General features: G+C 40.2%; 1 protein-coding gene across 1 annotated transcript in view; it reads left to right on the forward strand.

Moving 5' to 3' along the window:
• LOC145669259 (uncharacterized) overlaps positions 1–27,163 on the forward strand; it is a 77,781-nt gene that overhangs the window by 6,882 nt on the left and 43,736 nt on the right. The window contains exon 2 of the mRNA XM_081737579.1: positions 5,869–5,994. Within this exon, the coding sequence (XP_081593705.1) occupies positions 5,869–5,994 (126 nt within the window). The remainder of the gene's footprint in view (positions 1–5,868; positions 5,995–27,163) is intronic.

Here is a 27,163-nt window from a genome sequence, read left to right on the forward strand (position 1 = left end):
GTGATTCCAACTGACTTCGTGTTACCCCAATCGTAGAATACCGATTTGTCATGTCTAGCTTGTCTCCGAGTCCTTCATTCCGAACATGCTTGTGGGCACGCTTCATCATCATTTTTCTGTAAAGAATATACCCCATATCGAATGGTTGTCCATAGGAAGTACAGCCTGGAATGATTCTTTCTGGGTGTAAGTCAGGACACTCTTGATACAAGTCCGGATCTCTCATGATGGCTGCGTCGTCCTTCAACAAAGACAAGGATTCCAACGTCTCGAACAAGATGTGGCAGGTATTCCTTGAATATTGCCTTTGTCATCATTCCTGACTTGTTTGCTCTGATCATGACTCCAGGAATCTGAGGGATTTTACATTAAACCCTTGATCCAAATTTCCCGGATGGTTCGCGGAGCACAATGACAGTCGGGCCCACGAGCTTTCCTGATGCCGAAATCGCTTCCTGGACTGTGTAAGAATGTGTCACTTTTGATTCGCATCTTACTTGAGTTTCGACATTTTTTGCTCCACGTTGAGTTAGAGTTCGTGGTGTTAGCAATTCATAATTGAATCCACTTTGATCAAGATTCACAATTTGATCAAGATTGTAGTTATCCTATTCAATCTCTCGCCTGATTTGTTAAATGTAGCTGTCGAATTCGTTTCAACGTTCCAGTGCTTCTTCAGTGACAATGCCTTCTTCAGTGACCCTGAAAAAATTCGGAGCAGCGCGTTGATTTTTGCACCATGCTTTGAAAGATTCTCGGAGTTCTGCTAGTTTGGTCCGCTTGGATGCCTTGTCTAGGAATAGTTTCATCCGAATGATGTCACTTGTACAGATGTCAACTCTTGCTACACGTTTGGCATCCTGGAGTTTGCGACCACTGGACGCGTTGTTATAAGCTGCTACAATATCCCTCAATTTCGCTTCACTCCATGATCTCCAAAATGCGGTTTCCTGAGAAGGATTTGGGTCCAGGTAGTCGTAATCAGATCGCCTTCGGTACCCGAAGCAGTTCCTTGTTGACTTGATGTCATGTCCAAGGGCTGGAATTGAGTATTATCTTCGAACGTAACATAATCGTCTAAGGTAATTATAATGTCCTGGAGAACAGAGTTTGTCACCATCAATTTGATGAGCTTGTGAACCTTCTTTGCAATCTAGAGAATCAATTTTCTAGATGTAAGTCAACGTTATTGCAAATTGATTAACACAACTTTTCATTCAAGTTAATCACAGGCTATAAGTCAGGGTTGCTGGCTTTCTAAATTCGTCATTGCAAACGTTCAATGTATAGAAATGAAAACGTATGTCTTGGAGTCCCTATATGCGGGCAGCGGTCAAACTACACATTTTCAAATGGATTAAGTAGTATTTTCTTTCAAAGTTTCTCAAAACAGACAGCGTATGGAACCAATATTTCGTCTCTACGCCAATCCTGTGCAAAATGGTGGGGTGTTTACACTACGAATACATGCTGAATCTTAAGGTTCATGAGCACCTCTTACACCTAAAGCTTTGAAACAAATGTCGAACTATGTGGTTCTTCACATCAAAACGACACTTGTAAATGGAAAACAGCCACGTGGTCTAGAGGTTTCTAGATCACTTCTACCAGACGGGCTGGGCTGTCGGTAAGTTGTAGCGGGATAGCTTTCAAATGATATGCTACGTGCCCCTCTTTTTAACTGCCAATCTTCAGTTGGACCCCACCTGGGACCCTGCGGGGACCCTGGGGTAAACATTATCATTTCGATAAATAGAACTTTTCAAATAATGACACGTGTTTTAGAATTTTGACACCTGTATCACAGTTTTGGAATTCTAGTGGTGGCAATGCACTGTTAGCTGCAGACTGTTTTCAAATTTTGAATCTTCCTCCATTTCGCACAGAGTTTGATTAGAGCTGTGAGACTTCTGTTTTCGTTTTTCTTTTAACACTAGCTTTCAAACGATATTCTACTTGCCCCTCTTTCCAATTCAAAATTTTGAGTTAGACACCACCTGAGACCCTGTGAAGACCCTGGGGCAAATATTTTCACTTCGTTAAATTATGCTTTTACAATGATGAAACAGGTGTTTTGGTGTTTTAGCATAGGTTTCAATTTTTAGGAGTAGCAACGTACTTTATGATCGCCTGCTATAGAAAATAGGTCAAAATGTTCTATATATTTTAGCCCCTGCAAAGGCGGGGTCACTTCCGGGCAAGAAACGAACACCTGTTTTGGAACTTGCTAGAGAAGTCCTATCAGGAAATATATAGAATGTCTCCTAATTCAAGGTGCAGTTTCAATATCATCCCTGGTGAGACAAAAATGTTAATTTTACAAGGTCACCGGTAATCAATCGAAAAAGGTTGCTGAAAAATGCTTGAAACAATACAGTGATTGATTGTTATTAACTTATAAAATAGGTTAGAAGAAAACCAATTCAAAAAGATTAATTTAATTTAAAACATTCTGTTGTTATCAACCGATTTTCACACAAGGTAAATTTAACCCTCTAGAACTTGTTTACTGGTAACACTGCATTACTAGAAGCATAAACAACAATCTCGCCATTTACAATTTTAAGAACGAAAATTCTTAATAATTGTGAATAGTCCGAAGGAATAGGAAAACAGTTATTAAAATATGGATTCTACATGAATTAATAAAGAAAAGTAAAGGGAAGTTTATGCATTTTCTGACATTTAAATGTATTTAAACTTATAAGCCATGTTCTTAGTACAAATATACACGAGATGGTAACACTGCTAATCATGTAACTGACGTCAAATAATTCATACACTGATAACAATAATTTCGTGATGTTTACAGAAAATATATTACATTGTATGTTGCTTTGCGGTACAAATACTAAAAGTCTTGTACAACTTTTCTTATAGGAAAGAGTAACACACAAACAAACTCCCACTGTTAGTTGTCAGATACCTCTGATATGGGTAAATGAAATGAAATTTTTGAGTTTTACGTCCCACGGTTATGCCGGTTAGGCTAAAGGAGACGGTGATGATGAGAAATGGATGGAATGGTGGAATGAAGGAGGTGGGAGGTAACAGGAGAACCCCGAGAAAACCCACGCACACGGTGTTTGTCCACCACAAAGTTCACTTGATAGGAGTAGGGTTTGAACCCGGCATCCCATGCACCAGAGGTGAATACCACTGAGCCACCGCGGCCCCTCTGATATGGGTAGCCTACAAGGTTATTACATAAGTACAAGTGAACGACAAACTTTGGTAGTTGTTAACTATTTTAATATTGCATTTTTTGATGTTCTCATATCATTAAATATGTGACTGAAGGAATAATATCAATTATTGTAATTTACTAAATATGTTGCATAAACCAAAATACGCGGTTAAAAAATGGACGCACTCTGTTTTGTTAACCGAGCAGTTGGTTGTTCTAACATGCTAACTAGCAAGGGCGCCGATTTCTCTGTAAATTTGGGGGGGCCCATTCAGATGCAGAAGGTATATATATATATATATATATATATATATATATATATATATATATATATATGAAGATTTTAAGACAAATTGCAGTCAAATTATGCCAAATATTGTATATTGAGAAATAAAATAGGGGGCCCACATGAGCTTTGGGGGTACCCGGGCCCCATCGGCCCCCAGGATAGGTGCCCTTGCTAACTAGGTTATCGGTTACAGGCTATGATCGACAGTGGTAGCTGCGTGATCGGTTAGCATACCCCTGTGAGTTATTACACTGTAACCTAGCAATATTGACCTGTAACGCAAGATTGCAATCACCTTCTCTCGTTAACCTTTTTGGCTTGGCAGCTGGGACACATAACTTTGTTGTTCCTATATTGACAAACTAACTTGGTTACTGTCCACCTTTTTCTTGTTTACTAGCAACCTTTCTTTCTTTTTCTTTCTTTGTTTCTTTTTCTTTTTTTTTTTGCGTGCACTATGTGAAATCCAAATGGTATTTGTTCTGAATGACCCACAAAAGTTGTTAATGTGAAATATTCCTGATAAAATCACATGAATCTTGAAATATGTGGGGCTTTCTTCGATAAACGTTATTTTGTGCATAGTCACAGCAGTAAGAATCAGGTAGACTTAAGTCCGGAGAACGAAGTGACTACAAGCCATTAGAAATTATTAAATCTCCGAAAACCTCTTGCAGTAACTTCATGGTCTATCTAGGTTTATTTGTGGTCTTGTTGTATCACTACTCCTTTTTCAATTTTGCATCTTTTTGATAAGCAGATGGCCATGAACTTGGGAGCGGATAGGTACGCTCGTAGCATCAGTTATACTCCCATGGATTACTAAATTTACTATAAGTTAGTTGAAAAAGAAATTGAGTAGATAAAATTGTATTACTCAGTTGAATAAGTAAGTTACTGTATGTTATGGATTATGTTTCAAGAAATGGAGATAAGTTATTGTTTTTTGAGCTTTTCCTCTCAGATTTAATTTTGGATTTCAAATAATAATTCTTAAAATGAATGATTTGTTTCAAAGTGAACGGCTATTCAATGCATTAGCAACGCGTTTTTATGGCTCTTGCGTAAGTTTTGAATACAGTGACCATGTATTTGAATGTGGATGGCTAATCACAATGCGCTGCAAACGCGAAAGCAATAAAGTATTTGAATGTGGATGGCTAATCACAATGCGCTGCAAACGCGAAAGCAATAAAGTATTTGAATGTGGATGGCTAATCACAATGCGCTGCAAACGCGAAAGCAATAAAGTATTTGAATGTGGATGGCTAATCACAATGCGCTGCAAACGCGAAAGCAATAAAGTATTTGAATGTGGATGGCTAATCACAATGCGCTGCAAACGCGAAAGCAATAAAGTATTTGAATGTGGATGGCTAATCACAATGCGCTGCAAACGCGAAAGCAATAAAGTATTTGAATGTGGATGGCTAATCACAATGCGCTGCAAACGCGAAAGCAATAAAGTATTTGAATGTGGATGGCTAATCACAATGCGCTGCAAACGCGAAAGCAATAAAGTATTTGAATGTGGATGGCTAATCACAATGCGCTGCAAACGCGAAAGCAATAAAGTATTTGAATGTGGATGGCTAATCACAATGCGCTGCAAACGCGAAAGCAATAAAGTATTTGAATGTGGATGGCTAATCACAATGCGCTGCAAACGCGAAAGCAATAAAGTATTTGAATGTGGATGGCTAATCACAATGCGCTGCAAACGCGAAAGCAATAAAGTATTTGAATGTGGATGGCTAATCACAATGCGCTACAAACACGAAAGCAATAAAAACGCGCGAAAAACGTCGATTCGAGCATATTTGGTGCGTTTCGGAACACTAGGCCGCCTGCTGTTTCGGAATCAGTAAAAGATGTCTAACGGAAGGGGAGGAAAAAAAAAAGGAAAGACGTGTTGCCAGGCCAGGGCATTTTAACAAGAAACAGCTGCTTGGGAGATACTTTGTGCAGAGTATTGGAACTCTGCTATTATAAAATATGTGCGTGTATAACAAAATAAACCTCACAAAAATACAAGGAAATTCCGAAAAAACTAGCTAATCACAGAAAAAAAATTATGTAACACAATAAGGGTGTGGCATGATTCGCATGAATGAGAATAAAGGTGTGGCAGTAAGGACTGGAAACCTTGACTGGCTCACAGTATGATTTGTAACTCTGGCGAAAGTAAAATTACCTAGTAGCCACCTAAGTCGCGTTCCCTGCGGGAGGTAACGTATCGGAAACGCACCTTCGAGAGCCATACACAAAATAACGAAGTTCTTATGAATAATATCTAAATTTGTATGGATCGAATGTTAACTTTATTTCTTAAAATGTAAATGAAGTTGAAAGTTTCTTTTGTAAAAAAACAGTAATAATGTTTTATTTTAAGGTTTGTACGAGAATTGTGAAAAGGTGAAATGCGCCATGGCCAATGCCCATTGCGATCCAATAAACCACCGATGTGAATGCCAGAGAGGTTACGTTCCGTCACGCAGTTTAAGAACCTGCCTTAGAGGTAATGCTACTTTATATATCTATATATTAAAATGCTAAGTTTATATGTCTGTGGTCAAGAAAAGTTTATATGTTTGTGGATGCTTATATGTGTATGGCCATTTTTTTTGACAATGATATCTCGGTAACCACAAGCTCTAGGATATGATCAATTGCAAATTTTGTGAAGATTGTTCAGTTTTAATTGAATATTTTTTTAAATGGCTGTCATTTCTTTATTACATTTTTAGGGATACACTGGAAGTTTTGAAATTTTAAAAAGTAAAGCATCATATCCTATGAGTTATATATCCCAACACCACACATTTGTATATAGGATTGGTATATCTCTGTGGCGTTTGTTTCATGGCCAAACGATAACGAAAAACGAAGGATAACAATTTCTCCAGTTTAACAAGTAAACGGTCCAAATGGATGAATCGAGTTGCGGGATGAGACATAGTGTATCTGATAGAGGATGTGAAAATATGTATATGTGCAAAGTTATAGCAGCTGAGCGCCATAAGAAACGGAGAGGGAGGAGGTCAAAGTTGGTGGGGAAGGCCTATGCTATGTTATAGAAATGCATCAAATAAAGTGTTGAGCTGTAAAAATAGTAAAAGATAGACAATACAAACAGTAGTAATTTCACATACTGGCAAAAGAAGAATGGGCAGAGTAGATCATGAACCTTCACCGACATCTTGAAATCTGCCAGTTTGAAATCTCTGATATTGTTTGAAATGGAAAGGTAATCATGTGATATATCAATTAAGGCCAGTATGTTTTGAAAAAGTCAATTATGAACTTTAGTGATCATTATCTTTACTTATTTGGAAGATTTAGGATCAACTTTATAGTAAGGCCTTTTTACAAAAATGTAGGAGCCTGATACTTGTATGTTGAAAGTTTGGATTATCACGAAAACAAATTTAAGTTAAACATATCTACAAGCAAAGAAATCTAATAGTGAAATTTGATATCCAAGGTGTATGTTAGTGCATCATTATTTATGACCATAGATTTTCATTTTACTCCAACCTCACTCAGCCTCGTCCTCGCAGTGGCAGTTGGCCCTCGCCCTCGTTTACCCTCACCCTCGTGCTGGAAGCTTGTCGTCGTCCTCGCGCACCCTCGCCCTCGCAGTGAAAGTAGGCCCTCGTCCTCGTTCACCCTCGCCCTCGCGATGGGAGTTGTCCATCGCCCTCGCCCGCCCTCGCCTTCGTGCTGGAAACTTATTCTCGCCCTCGCGAAGGGAGTTGTCTATCACCCTCACGCACCCTCGCCTTCGCAGTGAAAGTTGGCTCTCGCTCTCGTTCACCCTCGCCCTCGCGAAGGGAGTTATCCATCACCCTCACTCGCCCTCGCCCTCATATAATTGAGGGCGGGGTTATTTGAAGGTGAGGAAGCCCTCGCGAGAATCAGATCCTCAATTTTCCAGCCTATTTGCTGATTTATTTCCTTAACATACGTCCTAAACAAGAAAAACTAAACACACCATCGTATAACTTACTACGGATCACCTTAAATGGAAAAAATCATTGACTACTCCACGCTTAATATTACCATGAATATGTTCAGATAAAACTTGAATAGTTTCCTTTACATCTTTCGGTGCAAACTGGTGTTGCCCATGAGTCGAGACGAGATGAGAAATAAGGTTTATCATATCGTATCGTAAATTTTATAGGTCTCGTCTCAATTCTCGGAAACTTCTTTATTGTCTCGATTCTCGAGGACTCACTTCTCGTCTCGTTCTGTAAATTTACGTACAAAATATATTCCTTTATCTATAAGTTCTCAGAATCCTTCTGCATCACGAGAGTTGTAAGAAGGGTGTATCTAACAACATTTAAACCATATATATTATTGGAATATATTGTGATTTGAGTATCTTTAAAGGCTCATAAATGTTCTTCATTTTGATCGTACAATTACATTTATCAATTTATAGATTTTACGTACGGATCATTTAGCACTAAAATAGTGTTTGAGACCTAACACTTGAGTGAACTGGTGTTGCTCACGAAATTCGAAAAAAATCCAAGAAATGCATATTGGTTGGTGAGTAAGTAATATTGTCTATTGTCTAATAATAATAAAAAAAAAGATAAGAACGTGTGTCTGACCGAACTTTATTACTACTGCAAAGGGCAAAAAGAAACTAATTAAGAAATTATCATATTTAATGTATTTTAGCAAAACAATATGTCTTCAAACACATAATTAAAAGTAGAGGTTGCTCTTGAGGGAAGTCATATAGTTCAAAATTTAAAGTTTTCTTGCTTCAAAGTAAGGGGGGAAAGGTAATCCAATGGACTTAGAAGGTGCTGGGTTCGATTGGGAACACTGTTGCGTGACCCCAGGTTCCCAACTAACTTGCATATATAGTGCATATACTATATTGCTCCAAGACACACACACATACACACACACACACACATACACACACACACACACACACACACACATACACCTTAATGCACGCGTGTACATAGTACATCATGTAACACAATTATTTACGCACATATCCGTATTAACCACAATAAATAAACTATAGTGCTATAGTATTTAATATAAATATATGAAGTACTATAATAGTACGTGAGAGTAAATTAGTATAATTTGACATGCATTTCAAAGAACTAAACACCCTTCGAAAATACAGGGAGGGAGCAAGTGCTTCACTTATCCCCCCGAATGCGGGCGGCCATGTCGTTCGCTAAAATCCTCTTGATTTTCTACACCTTTGCCAATCTCATTTCGATTTCACTTCGAAATATCTTAAAAAAAAAAAAAAAGTTTTCAAAGAGGTTTTTCCTATGAAAGTTTTGGATAATAATATCTACTTTCAATCTGTTTTCGAAACATCAAAATCAAGCAATTAGTTCATGAAATATGTATAAAAATCTGCACACGGTATCCGTTTCAGGCATAACTTTGCTCTCGTTGCTTTTCGAACTATCAAATCTGTTAATTGCTTCTTTTCTTTCTTTTAAATAGCCGTATTAATTTACTTAGATTCTCTGAATGCATATATAGCGTGGGAAACTTGGGTTTGATTTCCGGCGGGAGCTCATGTAGTGCGGATCGCACGTTAAGCCATAAGTCTACGACTTGTATAGCCTCGCTACTGAAAGGAGACGCTAAACTGTAATTTACATCAAATTTGAGTGTTGCTGTTGTACAATAACAATGCAGTGAGCTTGAAATTAATATAAAGAAATCCAAATCAAACAAACAGTTGTGTTTTTGTGCATCTTTGCGCAACCAGTCAGAAAGGACGGACAGCTTTATTCTCTTTAAGGCTATACAAGAATGTGTTTCCGATGCACCACCTGCAGCGAATGCGACCTAGGTGCCTACTCTGGTAATTTTACTTTCTTCAGAGTTATAAATGATACTGTGAGCCAGTCAGGGTTTCCAGGCCTTACTGCTACACCTTTATTCTCATTCACGCCAATCACGAGATATAACCCTATTGTGTTACATAGATTTTTCTGTGATTAGTTAATTTTTCGGAATTTTCTTGTATACTTGTGAGTGTTCTTTTGTTATGCTGAGCGTATTCCAAGCGTACGCGTGAGGCATAAAAAAGCGTTAGGAACGCATTGAGTAGTCGTGTACTAAAGAATGGAAAGCTTTCCTCTCTGTGTATCTTTCTTCCCCGCCACTTCCATCTTTGCCCTTCTTATCGAGTGTTTCAGTTTATAGTTAGTTCTTATGCAAGAAGGACATGCCATTTGATGGTCCATTCTGTGGAGCTTGAAAATATTTTTAGTTGAGAGTTCGGGAGTAACAAAATCCAGGAATATTAAATTTTTGTGGGTACAGTTGTGAGAATTCTACACTGTATATCGTCTCTTTAAGAGTGTTGAGTACCAGAGCCATCTTTGGACAGGGAAAATTCTTCTTCTCTTGTTTAAAATGAACAGCAATTTTAATGTTTTGATTTCTTCTTATAAACATTTTAAAAATCTCTTGCTCTATGAAAATTAAATTCTGTGAAGTATAATTTGAACACATAGGAATCAAATTTAATAAAAGTAAATATAACATTTACATATGATGAAATGCATTTTAACAAAGAAAGAGAAATTTTACTAAACTTGAAGAATAACCATGCTTTTCGAATTCGAGACGAGAAAAAGAAGCATGACAATTATTGTCTCGTTTTAGAGATAAGTCGAGACGAGACATTTCTCTAGTCATCCAAGCATTAGGTTCTCAAACACTGTTCACATACTCCATAATGAATAGTTTAAAACTATACATTCATAAAGCAATTGTAGGAACACAATGGAAGAGCATTTATCAACTTTTAAAGGTAACACAAATTAGTACAGAATATACTCCAATCTATCTATTAAAATGCTACAAAAGCAATAAAAATCACGGTCACGGTCTCGGTTACTTTTCAGGTTTTGATTCGAGTATCGAGCCGTGGCTCTTGACTCGATGAGTTTTTGTTTTAAAAGTTTATGGGTTGGTATGATTGACGGGTTGTTTTGATTACATTATTTGTTCTGTACCACTGATGTCTGAGCCAGCAACTGTTGCTGGCCAGGTAATATCAATCTTTTAATTAGTTTGGTCACGGACGGGGGGTGCGATGAACATTGCGATGCAAGGGGGCTGTGTCTATAGTAGCGAGTGCTGCATTGATATGCCTGGGTATTTTTCTCCAGAAGTTGACATGTAGATGTGTGAGGACCTCACGTATGCTGTGTAATTCTAGATCTTCCAATATTTGGCTGTTTTTGGTATATCTATCATGACCAGTGATTATGCGACCTGCTTTCGTTTGTACGCTTTCTAAGCTTTTGATATGACTTGGAGCTGTATGCTGCCAGGCCGGAGAAGCATAGGTTAAGGTGGATAGTATAATAGCTTTAAGGATATGTACTCTTGTCCTATGGCTGAGAGATGCACAGCGTAACATTACGTACAAGGCGGATAATTTGCGGAGTGCTCGTTGTTTAATTTCAGAGATATGGGTAGCAAATGTGAGCCTTGGTCCAAACGGATTCATAAATACTTTGCATGTAGGGATTCAGGTATGTGTCTTCCTTTAAAGTATAATGTAGGATGATTTTGATATCTTCGTTTGGTGTACACAACAGCCACACTTTTTTCCGCATTTACTTGCAATCTCCAGTTCTTTGCCCAGTTTTGGAATGCGTTGAGTTGCTCTTGCATGTATTGGTAGCAGAAATTAAATTTATGGCTGACAGTGAAAAACGCAGTATCGTGTGCATAGGTTGCGGGGAAGCAGCGATGATGTATAGGTGCATCTGCTGTGTATAGTGGGTTGAATAACGGGGAGAGTACTGATCCTTATGGTACTCCAGCTCTAATTGGTCTGGCAGAAGAAAGACATTGCCCATAGGAAACTCTAAAATGACGGTTTTTGAGGTAGGAATTTAGCAGCTTGATATAGATATCAGGGATAACTTGTTGTAGTAATTTGTACAATAATCCTGACAACCATACCCGATCAAAGCCTTTGATATATCAAGGTACACTCCCAGTACATATTGTCATCGATTGAAAGCTGTGGTGATGTAGTCGTAAACCAAATTGGTGTGTGGGTATAAGAGAATAAGCTTCAGTATAATGTTTCAACCTTGTAAGCAGCACTCGCTCAAATAGTTTACTTATATGTGATAGTAGACTTATTGGCCTGTAACTCGTTGGTAAAATTGGGTTTTTGCCCGGTTTCAGTATTGTGATGACTCTTGCTTCCTTCCATGCTTTCGGGAAATAACTATATGTGAGGATTGCGTTGAACAAATAAGTTAAGAAAACGATTAACTTTCTTGTGCTATTTTTGAGTAATTCTGGTCTTATGTTGTCCATGTCAGCGGCTTTTTTGGTTGGTAACCTTTTGATATATTGCTAACTTCTTTTGGATTAACTAATTGTATTTCATGGATAGGTGGGGTATCAAACATGCCTGCAATGTCACTCTTACATGTTGGATGACGTACGGGTCTGATGCAGTGGTATTCGGTTGAAGTTGTTCTTCCAGGGCGTTTGCAAAAATTTCTACCTGCTCTTCTGGATAGAGTTTTAGCCCGTTTGGAGTCTGTGGGATTCTTGTTCGAGAATTTGTGCTCGTTGATTTGAGAAAAGCCCTTGAATAAGACCATATTTTTGGGTCTTTTATTGAGAATTTTTGGAGGAGGGTTTCCCAGTGTTTGATGCTTTGTAGTTGGGTTAGATGCTCGATTTTGCCGCTGAGTTTGTTCCATAGCGTTTTATAAGCCGGGTGGTATGACTGCTACCAACGCTTTCGTGCCCAATGTTTCAAGTGAATATAGATTTTTAAGATGTTGCTATCAGTCGGTTCCATTTGTCTTGAGGTTTGTGAGGTGATTGTGCTAACTCGCTCTGCCTGTTTCAGTGCCTGTTTCAATATGAGCCACAGCTTGATCAATTTCTTCTACGGTTTGCGGGAAGTCTGTGAGGTTGATCATTGAGTTTAGCTCTTGTCTAAATTTATCCCAGGTTGTGTGATAGTTTTTAATGGAGGGGATGTTATGAATGGTTGTTTTGTGTACCAGTGTAAAGAGAACAGGGTCGTGATCTGAGTCTAGTGCTGAGATAACATACAGTTGAGTTTGTAGTGGGACGTTCTTGGTTAATACAACATCAAGAATGTCTGGTTCACCTCCAAATTTGGGGTAATATGTTGGATCTTATGGGCATCGATATTAAATTCTGAATTTAACAAGTAGTCATGTAGTGTTCCTCAGGCATCGTTTTGAACATGAGAGTTCCATTCTCCATGTTTTGTGTTTAGGTCTCCTGCGAGTACGACTTTTGCACCTAGAGTTGCAATAGTATCAAAGTCAGTTAGCTCTACAATTGTAGAGGGCGATCGATACCCTGAAACCATGATGAGAGGAATTTCAGTAGTGTTCTTTTTGTAAAGGGGTAGAGATTGAGGGAATTCTTTATTCATCATTTGTGTTCATGGGGATAATATTCCTAACCATAGCCATTAGAGGGTTACGCCCTCTCTTTGGCACAATCCAGTGGTGTTTTTTTTACGGAAAGGAGAAAAGAAAATTTACTAATTATACAAATCATGTGTTTCTTGAAAAAAAATATATATATTTCTCCAGCCTCTCAGAGGGTTACGCCCTCTCTTTGGCAAGTGATTTTCTACAGAAATATATATTATTGAAAAGAATGCGATGGTCTAAGGGAAGCTTGATTATTAACAGTGGTATTTGTGCATCAGTTTTGGAAGGGAGTTAATATCATCATTTTATTATTCTTTATTTATTTCATTTTTCATCTTTATTATATGGTACACAAAACGGAACAGTGCAATCAAGGTGCCAAATGTAAATATATAACAAAATACATAACTTAAATAAGGCAAGAAAATGATAAAAAGTTATGTGAATAGCGAAAATAAAGTGAAGAATACATAGGTGCAAATGTGCAAGAATATATATATAAAAGTGTATATATATAGATATAATGCGAGATATTTTAACTGATTGAAAATGTAAGATAATGTAAATGAAAGATGAGGTGAAGTGCCAGCACATCACAAACAAATAGAAATTAGTTAGACAGATGCAGGTTAAATCTTCTGTCCCGGGGCGACTCGGGACTAATGATCACAAGGGGAAGCCCTTGTTAGTTGTGAGGATGTCGGTGCTAAGATGGAAAAACATGAGGAATATGATCATGAATGATATAAATGGCATAGATGTCACGTTCGTCCTCTGTAAGGTTTGCATGTTGGACATATAAGGAAATGAGTACATTTAAAGGAGAATGCTTGTAGCGGTATGCGGCATCAGTGACAGCATCAGCCTGAAGTATGTCCAGGAATAGCGGATGGCCCGTTTCAATGCGAGAAGTGATGTACCGAATACGGAGTTGTGCAAGATGTTCTGTGAGCTTTGGAAAGTTGATGTACTCATACGTGAGTCACGTAGGATATGGCAGTTTCAGTCGGTGAGCTAGTCGAATAGCATGACGCTCCAATATGCAAAGTTTTTCGTAGAAGGAAGCAGGAGCATTGCACCAGGCAGTATGTCCAAAAGTGAGTATAGGTCGGAGAAACATCTTATAGGTGTGGAGTAAAACATCTGCTTTGAGGCCCCAAGTGGTGCCTGTGAGACGACGTAAAAGATTTAAGCGAATAGTAGCCTTTGCTCTTAATTTTTGCAAATGTGCATTCCAAGTCAGTTTGGAATCGAAGACGACGCCCAAGTAGGTAGCAGTGTTGGTAGGGCGTACAATGTAGCCATCAACAGTTACTCGTAAGAGTGTGGGATTTCGGTGAACCCTAGAACGCCTGTTAGGTGGTAGGAAAACCAGCGCTTGCGTTTTATCATTGTTAATAGTCAGATGCCATCTCTGGCACCACTTGATGAAATTGTCTAGAGTTGTTTGTAGAGCAAGACTAATTTGCTGGACAGTGTTGCCAAGTGCAAGAAATGCTGTATCGTCAGCATATTGGAAGGTGAAAACATTTCGTGGCACTGACGGAATGTCTGAAGCGTAAAGAATATATAATAATGGGCTGAGAGCAGACCCCTGGGGTACTCCAGTAAACGGAAATATAGGCCAAGAAAGTGTGTTACCAACTGCCACATACGCAATGCGATTTGTAATGAAAGAGTAAATTACTCTTAAATAGCAGACGGGAAGTTTGAATGACTGCAGTTTTTGAATTAGCCCATAGTGCCACACTTTATCAAATGCCTTTTCTAAATCCATTAGAATGAGACAGGATGGCAAGCCTTTGTTAAATTGATTTGTAACTATGGTACTGAGACGAAGCAGTTGGTCATGGATGGAGAATCTAGGTCGAAAACCTGCTTGATGAATAGGTAATAGACCAGTATTTTCAAGGTATTTATGAAGGCGGCAGACAAGGATTTTTTCCAGTATCTTGCTGAGAACAGATGTGAGTTGGATTGGTCTGTATGAACAAACTGAATGGACAGGTTTATTCGGTTTATGAAACATACAAATTTTTGAGATTTTCCAGTCAGGAGGATAGAAACCAGTTTGAAGTATGAAAGTATATATTGTTGCCAGGGTTAGCAGGAATGAGTGTGGAGCTTCTTTTATGTGTCGATAAGAAATGTTGTCAATCCCAGGTGCTGTATTTTTCTTCCGTTTTAGTGTAGAATGGATTTCATTGGTAGTAATGGGTGTGGTAAGTGGATGCTCCGGATCAATGACATGATTTGTTGAAGGCTGTAAAGCAGGAATGCTAGATAGGTCTTTCCGTTCAGAGCGTTTAGAAGCCGCTGTTGGTGTAAAAACGGTCTGGAGCTGTGTAGCAAAGGCGTTTGCTTTTTCTTCGTTGGAGAACAGAGGAATGCCATCTGCAACTAGCGGGTAGGTTATTGTGGTGCTCTTGCCCGTAAGTTGATTAAAACGCTTCCAGTAGCGAGATGGATGCGCTTCCTCGGATAAGGTGTTGCAAGTTTTAATCCAATTGCGGCGTTTATAGGCAACAAGGTAGCTATGAACAGCTCGTTGCCATTGGCGATGCTGACGAAGACATGCGTCATTCCCGGTCCGATAATATTCCCGAAGATGATGTCGGGCTTTCTGTATGAGCGGAAGATATGTCGGTGGTAGGGCCGGTTTGTGTGGATGGACTTGCTGCATCGGAATGTGCTGCTGAGCACTGGTTTGAATTGCCGCAGTAATAGCAGTAAGACAGGAAGCAAGTTCAGTTTCAGTAGTTGGAGGTGTTATGGTAGAAAGAGAGTGCTCTAGATCTTCCCGGAAATGAGGCCAATTCGCCTTATCAAACCTCGGAACTCGACGAGGTACTAGTACAGGGCGTTGAGATTGTCCCCGAGTAAACGTTAATTTTATTGGATGATGATCGCTGCCAATAGAGTCCAGTACTGTAAGCTGACAGTCATTAAGGAAATTCATAGAGGTGATGACGACATCCGGTGTAGTTTGACTGATAGGCCTAGTGTGTGCAGGAAGAACATGAAGATGAAGATGAAGATTGTTACTTAAGTAGTCCTCAAAGTCGGCTTTTTCGCGATCAGTACGACTGTGGATATTTATGTCCGCCATGATGATAATATTTCGGAAGTTGGTGGCTATATATCGGAAATATTCGAATGGGATACGTTGACGTGGTCTAATATAGATTGTACTGAAGTTGATAATGATCGATGGAAAGTATATAGTGAATAATAGGTATTCCGGGAGATTACTTAAAGCTTGTGGAGTATACGCTCGAACTGGGTACTTTGGGAAATATCCTATTGCTACTCCCCCTTGGGCCCGTTGAGCTTGATCTTGGAAGTCGCAGCGTTGCAGTTGGTATCCAGGAATACGAGCAAGCATACTCGGCTTTAAGGCGGTTTCATTTAAAGCGAAAACACTAATATGTTCTTCCATTAATAAAGATTCAAGTAACAGTCTATGTTGAGAAAAGGATCGAATATTGACGAAAAGAAAATTAATCCCCATTATGAAGAAGACGGTGTAGATTGTTTTAAACAGCGGTTTCCAGGATTCCAATGTGAAAATGTACATAATTATTAGAATAAGTTGCATGAAGATTAATATTAAAAATAGATTTGGCGGCAGAAATGATATGTTGAATGATGTGAGCTCGTTGAAAAGGGAAAATGTTTTGTAACACCAGACTAACATAGCGTATGAGATCTTCGACTGTTAACGGAGGCAATAGCGATTGTGTAGGTGGTGTAGTTTTATCTGCTGTTTTTAATGGAACAGTTAGTTCCGGATGCTCAGGAGTGGGTGCTGATTTTGCCTTACAACGATAGCTATATGTAGGGTGAAGCCCACTACCACATGTATTGCATTTAGGTGGTCCTTTCAAGCTGGGGCATGTTTTGGTGTCATGGAGTCCGGAGCAGTAACCGCATTTAGGTTGATTACGACAATTGGCTGTAGTGTGGTCGTTGTATAACTGGCACTTTTCGCAACGAATTGGAAGCGGACCCTGCGTTTTAGATGGTTCGACGCGATGAATTTTCTTATAGATGGGTGCCCCAAATCTAAGAAGATAGTCAATGGTATCTTGCCGCTGTGATAGAATGCGTACCATATATGTCGGACCATTATTATTGCGAATGCGAATACACTTTTCCACTGAAATGCCTTCTTGCGTTAATTCCTCTTGGATTTCTGCGTCAGTTAGTTCAGGGGAAACACCCCTAATGACAACCGACAGAAATGGTAGTTTTCTAGGAGGTGGCTGTTGTTTCGTTCGCTTGTCCGTGAGTTTCGTGAGTTTAGCGTTCTTACCAAAAATTTCGTAAGAAGCTTTATTACGGACGGTGATACCAAAATATGGATCGTTAGATTTTAAAATATAGCCATTTTTGGTTTTTACGATTTGAACTAGGGTGTCTCGCACCCGAGGAACATACTTGGCAATTTGAAGAAAAATCATTTTAGGGTTCGTGTACTTCGCGTCAAAATCAGTAAGTATGAAATGAAACAGAGGAGTGTGACTTGGTGAAATATTTGGAGACGTTGCAGAAGGTATACCTGTATTTTGTCGTTCAACCTCGATATCCATTTGTGTTATTGGTGAGCGAGATCGGATGCGTTTCGCGGATTGAGTAGATTCGCTTGATGGGTGTCTATCTCGAGATGTACTGATCGGTTCATGACCCCAAGAAAAATGCCGAGTTCGAGTGGATGGTTGTACTACTGATGTGCTGGGGATGGAAGGAGATAAAGGTGGTAAGCCAGAATGTCTGCCAAGATTCATTTGTCCAGTGGTTTTGCCAGAGTCAGTCATCGTAAGAATGTAGCCTAGGGCCGAAGCCCAAATGAGGATGAAGGTGATAGAAAGTGTGATAAGATGAGGTTCAAAAAGCAAGCTGCCCTCCGAAAGTGAAAACTTTCGTCAATCCTCTGAGTGCAGTACGTGTGCTTTGCTCACAAATGCGTATTGCAACACTTGATCCTCGCTCGCACATTAACTCACACAAGAGAGGTTAGGCCTCTTGATTTAGTATCCTGTCCAGTGGTGTTTTTTTTTGTTCGTCGTCCCGTTTAAAGAGCTGTGCCCTTTCTTCGGGTAAGTGCTGTAATGTAGATCAATTGTCTCTATGGAAATGTAAGTGGTCTAAGGGTTGCCAGGTTTATTATTTCTTTATTCATCACATTAATATTAAACATACATGGATTGAAATGATTCCAGGAGAGAAAAAACATATATATAACACAAACATTAATAGGTTAATGGCAAGAAGACAATATTGGCATTTATTACATAAACACTAATTAAGAGGAAAAGAAAGTTGAGGGCTGCAGTAATATAATGAACAACTGTAATGAATGGATGAAATGCAGTGCTTTGGACGTCACATCACAAGGTTATGTTAGTTCAGACGAATGAGGTTATCTTCTGTTCCTGGGGCGATTCAGGAACTGATGAAGACGAAGGAGGCCCTTGTTAATAGGTATTACTGTTGGTTGATGGATAGATGTGAGATGAAAGTTCATGCGGTCGGTAGATTGTATAGATTTCGGGGTCCAAGATGTCATCATCTAACTGTAAATGATATAATGTCATGAAGTGTTGGAGAGGGGTGTCAATGAAAGTTGGTGGTGCATCGTTGTCACGGTCGTAGCGGAGTATATCAAGTATCATAGGATGGGGCTGTGCCATACGTTTGCTGATGTAACGTATACGAAGTTGTTCAAGATGCGTTAATAATGGCGGAAAATCGATCATCTCATAAAGTAAACGTGTTGGATGCGGTAGGCTTATGCGGTATGCTAGGCGTATAGCATGGCGTTCTAGTATAACAAGTTTTTGATAGAATTTTAATGGCGCAGATGCCCAGGCTGTATGTCCGTAGGTTAATGTACTCCGCATGAAGGTTTTATAGGTATTGAGAACGGTACGTGCCCTTAATCCCCAGGTTGTGCCCACTAATCTTTTGAGAAGATTAAGTCGATTTTGCGCTTGACCTATGAGTTTGGTGAGGTGTGGAGTCCAGGTAAGATGAGTGTCAAAAATGACACCGAGATACGTAATAGTACTTGAAACTGGAATAGGCGTAAGATCAACCTGAAGGCGAAGTAGATTCGGGTTTCGATGCACTCGTGAACGGCGTCGACGTGGTAAGAAAACTATGGTTTGTGTTTTGGAAGAGTTAATATTTAACCTCCAAACATGACACCATCGCACAAATGAATCAATGGCTACTTGCATGGTTTTATTAAGTGATTTTACGGTGCGGCCAGATGTGAAAAAAGCAGTGTCGTCAGCAAACTGAAATATTGTGGTGTTATTAGGAATAACAAGATCAGCGACGTACAGTAAATATAATAAAGGAGACAATGATGAGCCTTGTGGTACACCTGATTGCAGCAAGATAGGATGAGATAGCGTTCCATTGATTGAGATGTAAGCTAGTCGTCCTATTAAGAAGGAGTGTATGAAGCGTATGTATGAAGTTGGCAGGAGATAGTTACGAAGTTTATATAGTAAGCCAGGGTGCCAAACTTTGTCAAAAGCCTTTTCCAAATCAAATGTTACAAGGCAAGAAGGAAAACCTGTATTGTATTGATTGTAAATAGCTGTGGTGAGACGGAATAATTGATCTTGGGTACTAAAATTTGGTCGAAATCCAGCTTGGTGTATTGGAAGAAGATTATGTGAGTGAAGATGGTCGTGCATGCGACGGACAAGGATTCTTTCCAAGATTTTGCATAGACAACTAGTGAGGTGAATAGGACGATAGGATGTGACTTCTGATGGAGGTTTCTTTGGTTTAGGAAAGAGAAGCACTTTTGAGTATTTCCAGTCGAGTGGAATATATCCAGTGCGCAGAATAAATGTATAAATGGTGCTAAGAAAGAGTAGAAAAGAATGAGGCGCTTGTCTGATGAGTACATATGTAACAGAGTCAAATCCTGGTGCAGTATTCCGTTTACCTTTAAGTGTATTACTAATAGTTTCGGGTTGAATCGGCCTGGTTAGAGGATTATTTGGTTCTAAATCATGATCAGCAGACGGACGAAAGAAAGGAGAAGTTGCATCGGTATGGCGGTTTATAGTTGATTGCAAGCGAACTGGTGTATGCCAACCGGGTAGAGGTGTAAAGATATCTTGAAAATAGGAAGCAAAAATATTAGCCTTTTCTGCATCCGTGAGGACTGCTTGATGATTATGAACAATGGGGTAAGGCGTACGAGAAACTCTACCTGTTAATTTATGGAATTTGCGCCTCCAGTGGTCACGGTCACGGTCACGGTCACGGTAATGGTGAAGTTTTGTGAAGAGTATCGGGCCGAAGCCCCTGACTCCATGAATAAGATGACATAAAGAATATATATAGATGTGCAGGTGGCTAGTTGGGTATTACTATTGTTTTACTATGTCTGGTGGTCTACATCTGCAACTGTCGCAGAGTAGCTGATAATGTTATTACAAGCTATGGAAAGATATTAAATGCGTGGCGTGCGATGAACATTCCGTAGAGCGTATTCGGTGCCGATGGTGGCTATAGCGGGATTAACATGTCTTGGTAAAGTATGCCAGAACTTATGATGGAGATGCCGTAGAACTTCTCTAACAGGAGGCAGCTCTAGATCTTCCAGAATTTGTCTGTTGCGCGTATATCTGTCGTGACCAGTGATGATGCGACCGGCTCTCGTTTGTACACTTTCGAGTGTTTGAAGATCGCTATTAGAAGCATGTTGCCAGGCAGGACATGCATAAGAAAGTGTGGACAGGACTATCATCTTGAATATGTGCACGCGGACCTCATGAGAGAGCGAACTGCATCGAAAAATGGGGTACAATGCCGAGATTTTCCGTAATGCTCGTTGCTTTATATCTTTGATGTGTGGGGCGAACGTGAGCCCATGATCTAATATCACACCCAAATATTTCGCATGCGTGGCGTGAGGAATGTGTGCGTTCTCATATATTAAATTTCGAGGGGCGCGGATGCGTCTTCTACTGTGGATGACAGCGCAACTTTTGTCGGCATTTACTTTAATTCTCCAGCGCCTGGCCCATTCCTGAAAACTGTCTAGTTGTCGTTGCATATAGATGTAGCACTGTGGAAGTGAACTACTTGTTGTGAAAAAGGCGGTATCATCGGCATACGTAGCGAAAAAGCAGTTTGGTAAAGTCGGTAGATCTGCTGTATAGAGATTATATAGAAGCGGTGAAAGTACAGCGCCTTGTGGGACACCTGCTTTAATTGGCCTAGTCGAGGATTTGACACCATCAACCGACACATGAAAGGTTCTGCCAATAAGATAAGAACGTAGTAAATGCAGAAAACGATCCGGAAAACCTTGAGTGTATAGCTTATATAATAATCCAGCTAACCAGACTTTGTCAAATGCTTTTGACACATCCAGGTATACTCCAAGGGTGTGGTATTTTCTATTGAAAGCCACTGTTAAGTGATCAACTACTCGTACGAGTTGGGTAGTAGTGCTATGTTGAGCACGAAACCCAAACTGATGGAAGGGTAGAAGATTACTATTGGCGACATGTTGTTTCAACCTCCAGAGGAACACACGTTCAAATAATTTACTTAAGTGTGACAGAAGACTTATCGGCCTATAGTTTTCCGGAAGCAGCGGATTCTTTCCGGGTTTAGGGATGGTGATGATACGAGCTTCCTTCCAGGTCTTTGGGAAGTAGCATATTTGAAAGATGGCATTAAATAAATAAGCCAAAAAGACCAGTAACTTTCGAGTTGGATGTTTCAGTATCTCAGGTCGAATACCATCAGGCCCAGGTGCTGTCTTTGTTGGTATACGTTTGATGTGTCTTTCTATTTCCCGAGGTGTAACTGGGTTGATGCCATGTGTAGGGTTTTGAGTTCGTATACTATATAAGGTAGTTCTAATGTGCTGGTGGAAATAAGGATCGAGTTGACCTCTATTGGGCTGGAACTGTGCTTGCAGAGAGTCAGCGAAAGTAGCTGCTTGCAACTGAGAGTCTTGAGTCAGTCCTTGTGGTCCTTGGAGGACTCTAGCTCTGGAAGCATTAGTAGCCCGTTGGAAGGATTTAGAGTATGTCCAGATTTTACGATCGTTTACTGTGAGGTTACGAAAAGTGTCTTCCCAGTACTGTTGGTTTTGTCGCTGACTCAGCATCTTGATCTTTGCACGTAGTTTATTCCACAGTGTCTTGTAGGCTGGATGAAGTGTGAGCTGCCAGCGACGTCTAGCCCAACGTTTTAAATGAACAGAGTTGCAGATGTAGACTGTCGCATTGACCTGTTTGCGTTGGAGAGATTGTAGTAGTGGAGCTTCCTGCCTCTGCTGTGCGAAGTGCTACTGTGATATGAGAAACTGCCTGATCGATATCCTGAATGGTGGCGGGCCGATCTCTTAGGTCGATTAGTGTGTTTAATTCTTGTTTAAACAAATCCCAATCAGTTTCTATGTGTTTAAGAATAGAAGCAGTGTGGGCGATGCTACGGTGGGAGACATGAAAAATGACTGGATCATGATCTGAGTCTAGGTCCGAGAGGACATATGGATGAATACTAAAGGATACATTTTTGCAAAGAGCAACGTCAAGCACGTCGGGTTGTCCGCCGAATTTTGGATGATGAGTTGGATCTGGTGGGGCACTGATGGTAAAGTTGGACGTGAGGAGATAGTCATGTAAAGCGTCTCCAGCAGTATTTGGAGTAATGGAGTTCCATTCTCCATGCTTTGCGTTAAGGTCACCAGCTAAGATAACTTTGGGCCCTAAATTTGCGATGATGTCGAAGTCAGTCGGTTCTAAGTGTGTGGCCGGAGACCTATAACCAGTGACCAGTACTAAGGGAACTCCTGGAGTTATTAGCTCAACAGCAAGTGCCTCTAAAGTAAGTAGTGGTGGTATTGTAAGCGACCTTACTGGTAATGACTTTTTGATGATGAGCAGCAATCCTCCTTTCTGTCTACCTACTCTGTCCTGTCTGTATACAATGTAATTAGATAGGCGCCAAGAAGTGATGCGAGCAGTAAAATGTGTTTCTTGGATGAACATGACATCAACTCTATGCTTTATTAGAAAGCGAAGAAGCGTTTGTTTCTGCCCCTCAAGACCATCTGCATTCCACGTAGCAAGTATAAGTGTGTGGTGTAGGACGCCGGATTTAGAAACAGCCATCGTCAACCATTTCCGCTATTGTTTCGATTACTGCTGCAGCCTTGGAAGCTGAGTCTGCAGCTTGTCGAAAACGTGTGATACCACGTTTAATGTGTGTTAGTATTTTAGGGGAAATGTAAGCCCTTGAGAAATGAAAGAACTGATTTTAAGTCAACATCTTCGTTAGAGTTCTCTTGTTGGACGGCAGTAACTGGTTGGGTGTGAGCGTCAACATCATTGGTATCCCTAGTCACGGATTGTATATTATCAGCAGTGGGAATGGAAGTTATCTCTGAGGATGGTGTGTGGTCACTTTTCTTCGGTATACCTGGGTGTTTGTTCGGTTGTTGCACCGGCAGTTTGAGAGCTTCTGAGTAGGATTTAAATACCGGACAGCCACGGTAATTTGCTGGGTGATCTCCCTGACAGTTTGCGCAGGTGGCGGGTGTGGATGTGTGTGCTTTGTTACATGACTGGGTGAAATGTGATTGCCCACATTTGAGACACCTCGGATGGGCTTGGCAGGTGTCTTGCGAATGCCCCAAGCGTTGACATCTGTAACATTGTAAGACTGAGGGAGGCTTGTAAGGTTCAATTTGAACCCGGTAGTGAAGCAAGTTGTTTATAGCATATATTTCTTTAACTGCTGCAGTTCGTTCCAAAGCAACCAAAAACAGTGGCATCATAATTTTCTTGTCATCCGTCTTGCTTTTGCGAGACATTTGGTGGACGTTTATTGGTTTGTAACCGAGACGCAATAGTTCTTCCTTCAGATCGTTTATGTCAGTGTCTATAGGCAGTTTTCGGACAACTACCTTAATTGGCCTTTCATTTTTCGCCACGCCTGTAGCATACTCAGTTTTTGTTTGCTCGCAATAAGCCTTGATTGAATTATAATCATCTCTGTTTGCTGCTTGAATACGGATGCGCTCTTTATTGGGCTGAGCTAGAGGGGGCTCCTTCAGTGCTCGTGATAAGGTCTTAATAAAGGTATAGGTGTTAGTAATTCCGTATATGAAAATTGGAGGAGGCTTGAAACTGGAGGGCTTGTTATTCGGCGCAGTGTTGTTACTGGCACTAGTATTATCTGTTTGTTCGGATGACAAAACAGCGAACTTATTGCTAGTGGGAAGAGGTGGATATTCGTGAGTGCTATTAAATAGTTTTTCAGCGTTCTTGAGATTTTCCAAACAAGACCTACGCCGCTTAAGTGTTCCCACTACTGTGAAATCCATGTCTTCCTTGTTATTCGATGTTGATGGCTGCGAAGTACTTGTCTGTTTAACTGCAGGTGTTTTCAATTTTGTCTTCGCTGGAGCGTTCGTTTGCTTGTGTTTACCTAAAGGCACAAGGAAGTCTTCTGGTTTAAATGTTGATCGTATTATTTTGCCCCTGGTATTAGGAATTTTGGATGATTGGGCTTTTTTCTCAGATTTGATGGGTGTCTTCTGAGAGACCATCTTTATACTTAAAGTAGGAGATGGAGCCAGCTTACTAGAAAGGAGGGTAGCGGTGTACCTCTTAAATGGGTTGTTCTTAGAGTAGTGCTCTAAGTTTGAAGGTTAGTAATCTGCTTCCTCCGAAGAGAAAGCACAAAAAGTAATCGGTAACCAGTAGAGTTGCCTAAGTCGTCAACTAATTTCGCTTGTCTCTTCCTCCGAAGAGGAGAGTACCAAAATAAATCGTTAAGCCAAGAGGAATAACTAGGTCGTCTAAAGATATGATCAATTTAGTGTGTCCGCCTCCGTAGAGGCACAAAACAATTCGACGGTTGTTTCCTTTACCTCGATGAGGTAAGTAATCCAACCGTATGCAAGATGTTCGCGAATAAAATTCAACCAAGGGGGATAAAAACCTAAGTGACTTGTTTATTTTTCTCCGCCAGCTACGGATACCCTATTTTTTTTACCTGGTTAGAGATTCCAGGTGGCCAGTTCTCCAGTGGTGTTTTTTTAAAGTTAGCTAGCTATGGTGTAGCTAGCACCCATTGCGAGGGCTACACCCTCTATTAGGGAAAGAGATTTAACATATTTGTGTCGGAAAAAGAAATATTTTCTGTTGGGCAAAGAGACATTTATGAACTGTATTAAACCGCCATAAGTTTTATTTAATTATTTATTTATTTTATTATACGTGAGGAGGTCCTGTTAGTGACAAGCGGGTTTACTGTGCATGATATGTAGGTGAGATATGGGCCGGTACGTGTGATGTGCTGAGGATACTGATGATGTTATAGTCCGGATGATTTGGAGGTACGGTATATTTATATAATGCGAAAAGCAGTGAGAGAGGTGTAGACGTGTGGTGATGGCTGTGAGTGTAGGGAGCGTCGCTGTAAACGGTTTCAAAAAATAAAGCGTGTTCGTTGTCATACCGTTGAGTTATATATTTAATACGAAGAGCTTCAATATGATAAAGTAGGTGAGGAAATGTGATGCGGTCGTACAATTCACGGGTTGGACTTGGTAATTTAATGCGGTAGGCTAAGCGGAGAGCATGTTGTTCCATTATTAACAGCTTTTCGTAATGTTTTGCGCTTGCTGATATCCAGGAGGTAAAACCATATGTAAGTACGGGACGGAGGAAGACCTTGTAGGTGTTGATAAGCGTAGAAGAATGGAGACCCCACGTTGTACCTATGAGACATTTAAGTAAATTTAATCTATTTTTGGCTTTGCTTACAACGGTAGCGAGGTGTGGACGCCATGTAAGATGATGATCAAATGTTATACCCAAGTATTTCACTGTCTTTGAGTGCTGTATGGCAGCATCATTGACGGTAAGGGCAAGACGAGCTGGGTTTCGATGAACTCGGGATCGACGTTTTGGTGGAATAAAGACTATGGCCTGAGTTTTGGTAGCGTTTATTGTTAAGCGCCACGTCCGACACCAATCGCTAAAGCGACGGATAGCTTCATTCATCGCAGTGTTTATTTGAGAGATAGTCTTTGTTAACGCCAGGAAAGCCGTGTCATCGGCGTACTGAAATGTATGAATATTTTGCGGTAAGGACGGCATGTCAGTGACATAAAGCAGATACAGCAGTGGGGACAAGGCAGAGCCTTACGGAACGCCGCTATGAAGAAAAACAGGATAAGAGACACTGTCATTGATGTAAATGTAAGCCAGGCGGTTTGAGAGAAAATTAAAAATGAAGCGGATGTACGTGATTGGAAGACGGAAAGACAGAAGCTTGAATAAAAGTTCCAGGTGCCATACTTTATCAAATGCCTTTTCGAGATCGAATAAAACTAAACAGGCAGGCTTGGAAGAATTGTAATGATTAGTGATCATGTTGGTGAGGCGAAGTAACTGATCGTTAATACTATATCCTGGTCGGAAACCAGCTTGATGTAAAGGTAGCAAATTTTTCGCTGTTAAGTGAGTGTGAAGTCTTTTGACAAGGATGCTTTCCAATATTTTACTGAAAGTCGGAGTTAATTGTATGGGCCTGTAAGATGATACGGAGTTTAGTGGTTTGTGTGGCTTAGCAAACATGAGTGTTTTGGAAGTCTTCCACTGAGGGGGAAGATAACCTGTGCGGAGAATAAACGTAAATATAGTTGCTAAAAGGTGTAGTAAGGCGAGAGGCGCTTCTTTGACATGACGATAAGTGATTGAGTCCAGACTAGGGGCAGTATTGCGCTTGCAAGCCGTGACGGAGTTGATATCTGTTACAGTGATAGGCGTAGTAAGAGGATGTGCGGGTAAAACATGAGACGTGCTGGGTTGAAGTTCTGGTAAATTTATGTTAAAGGTATGTGTGGGATGCCTGCGAGGAATGGCTGCTTCAGACGGAGTGAAAATAGATTGTAGATAGGTTGCGAAGGCGTCTGCTTTTTCTTTATCTGTGTGAAGAGGATTTTCATTCTCTAGAAGAGGATAGGTAGTGTGGGTCTTGCGACCAGTGAGCATGTTGAAACGGTTCCAGTATCTGGATGGGTGTGCATCGTCTGCCAAATTATTGCAAGCTTTTATCCATTGACGGAGTTTATATGCTTTAACATAATTGTGAACTGTGCGTTGAAATTGACGATGTAAGTGCAATGACTCTAGATTTCCTGTACGTTTGTAATCT

The sequence above is a fragment of the Thermobia domestica genome, chromosome 13 (assembly GCF_964235325.1).
Source record: "Thermobia domestica chromosome 13, izTheDome1.hap1.1, whole genome shotgun sequence".
NCBI classification, from domain to species: domain Eukaryota; kingdom Metazoa; phylum Arthropoda; class Insecta; order Zygentoma; family Lepismatidae; genus Thermobia; species Thermobia domestica.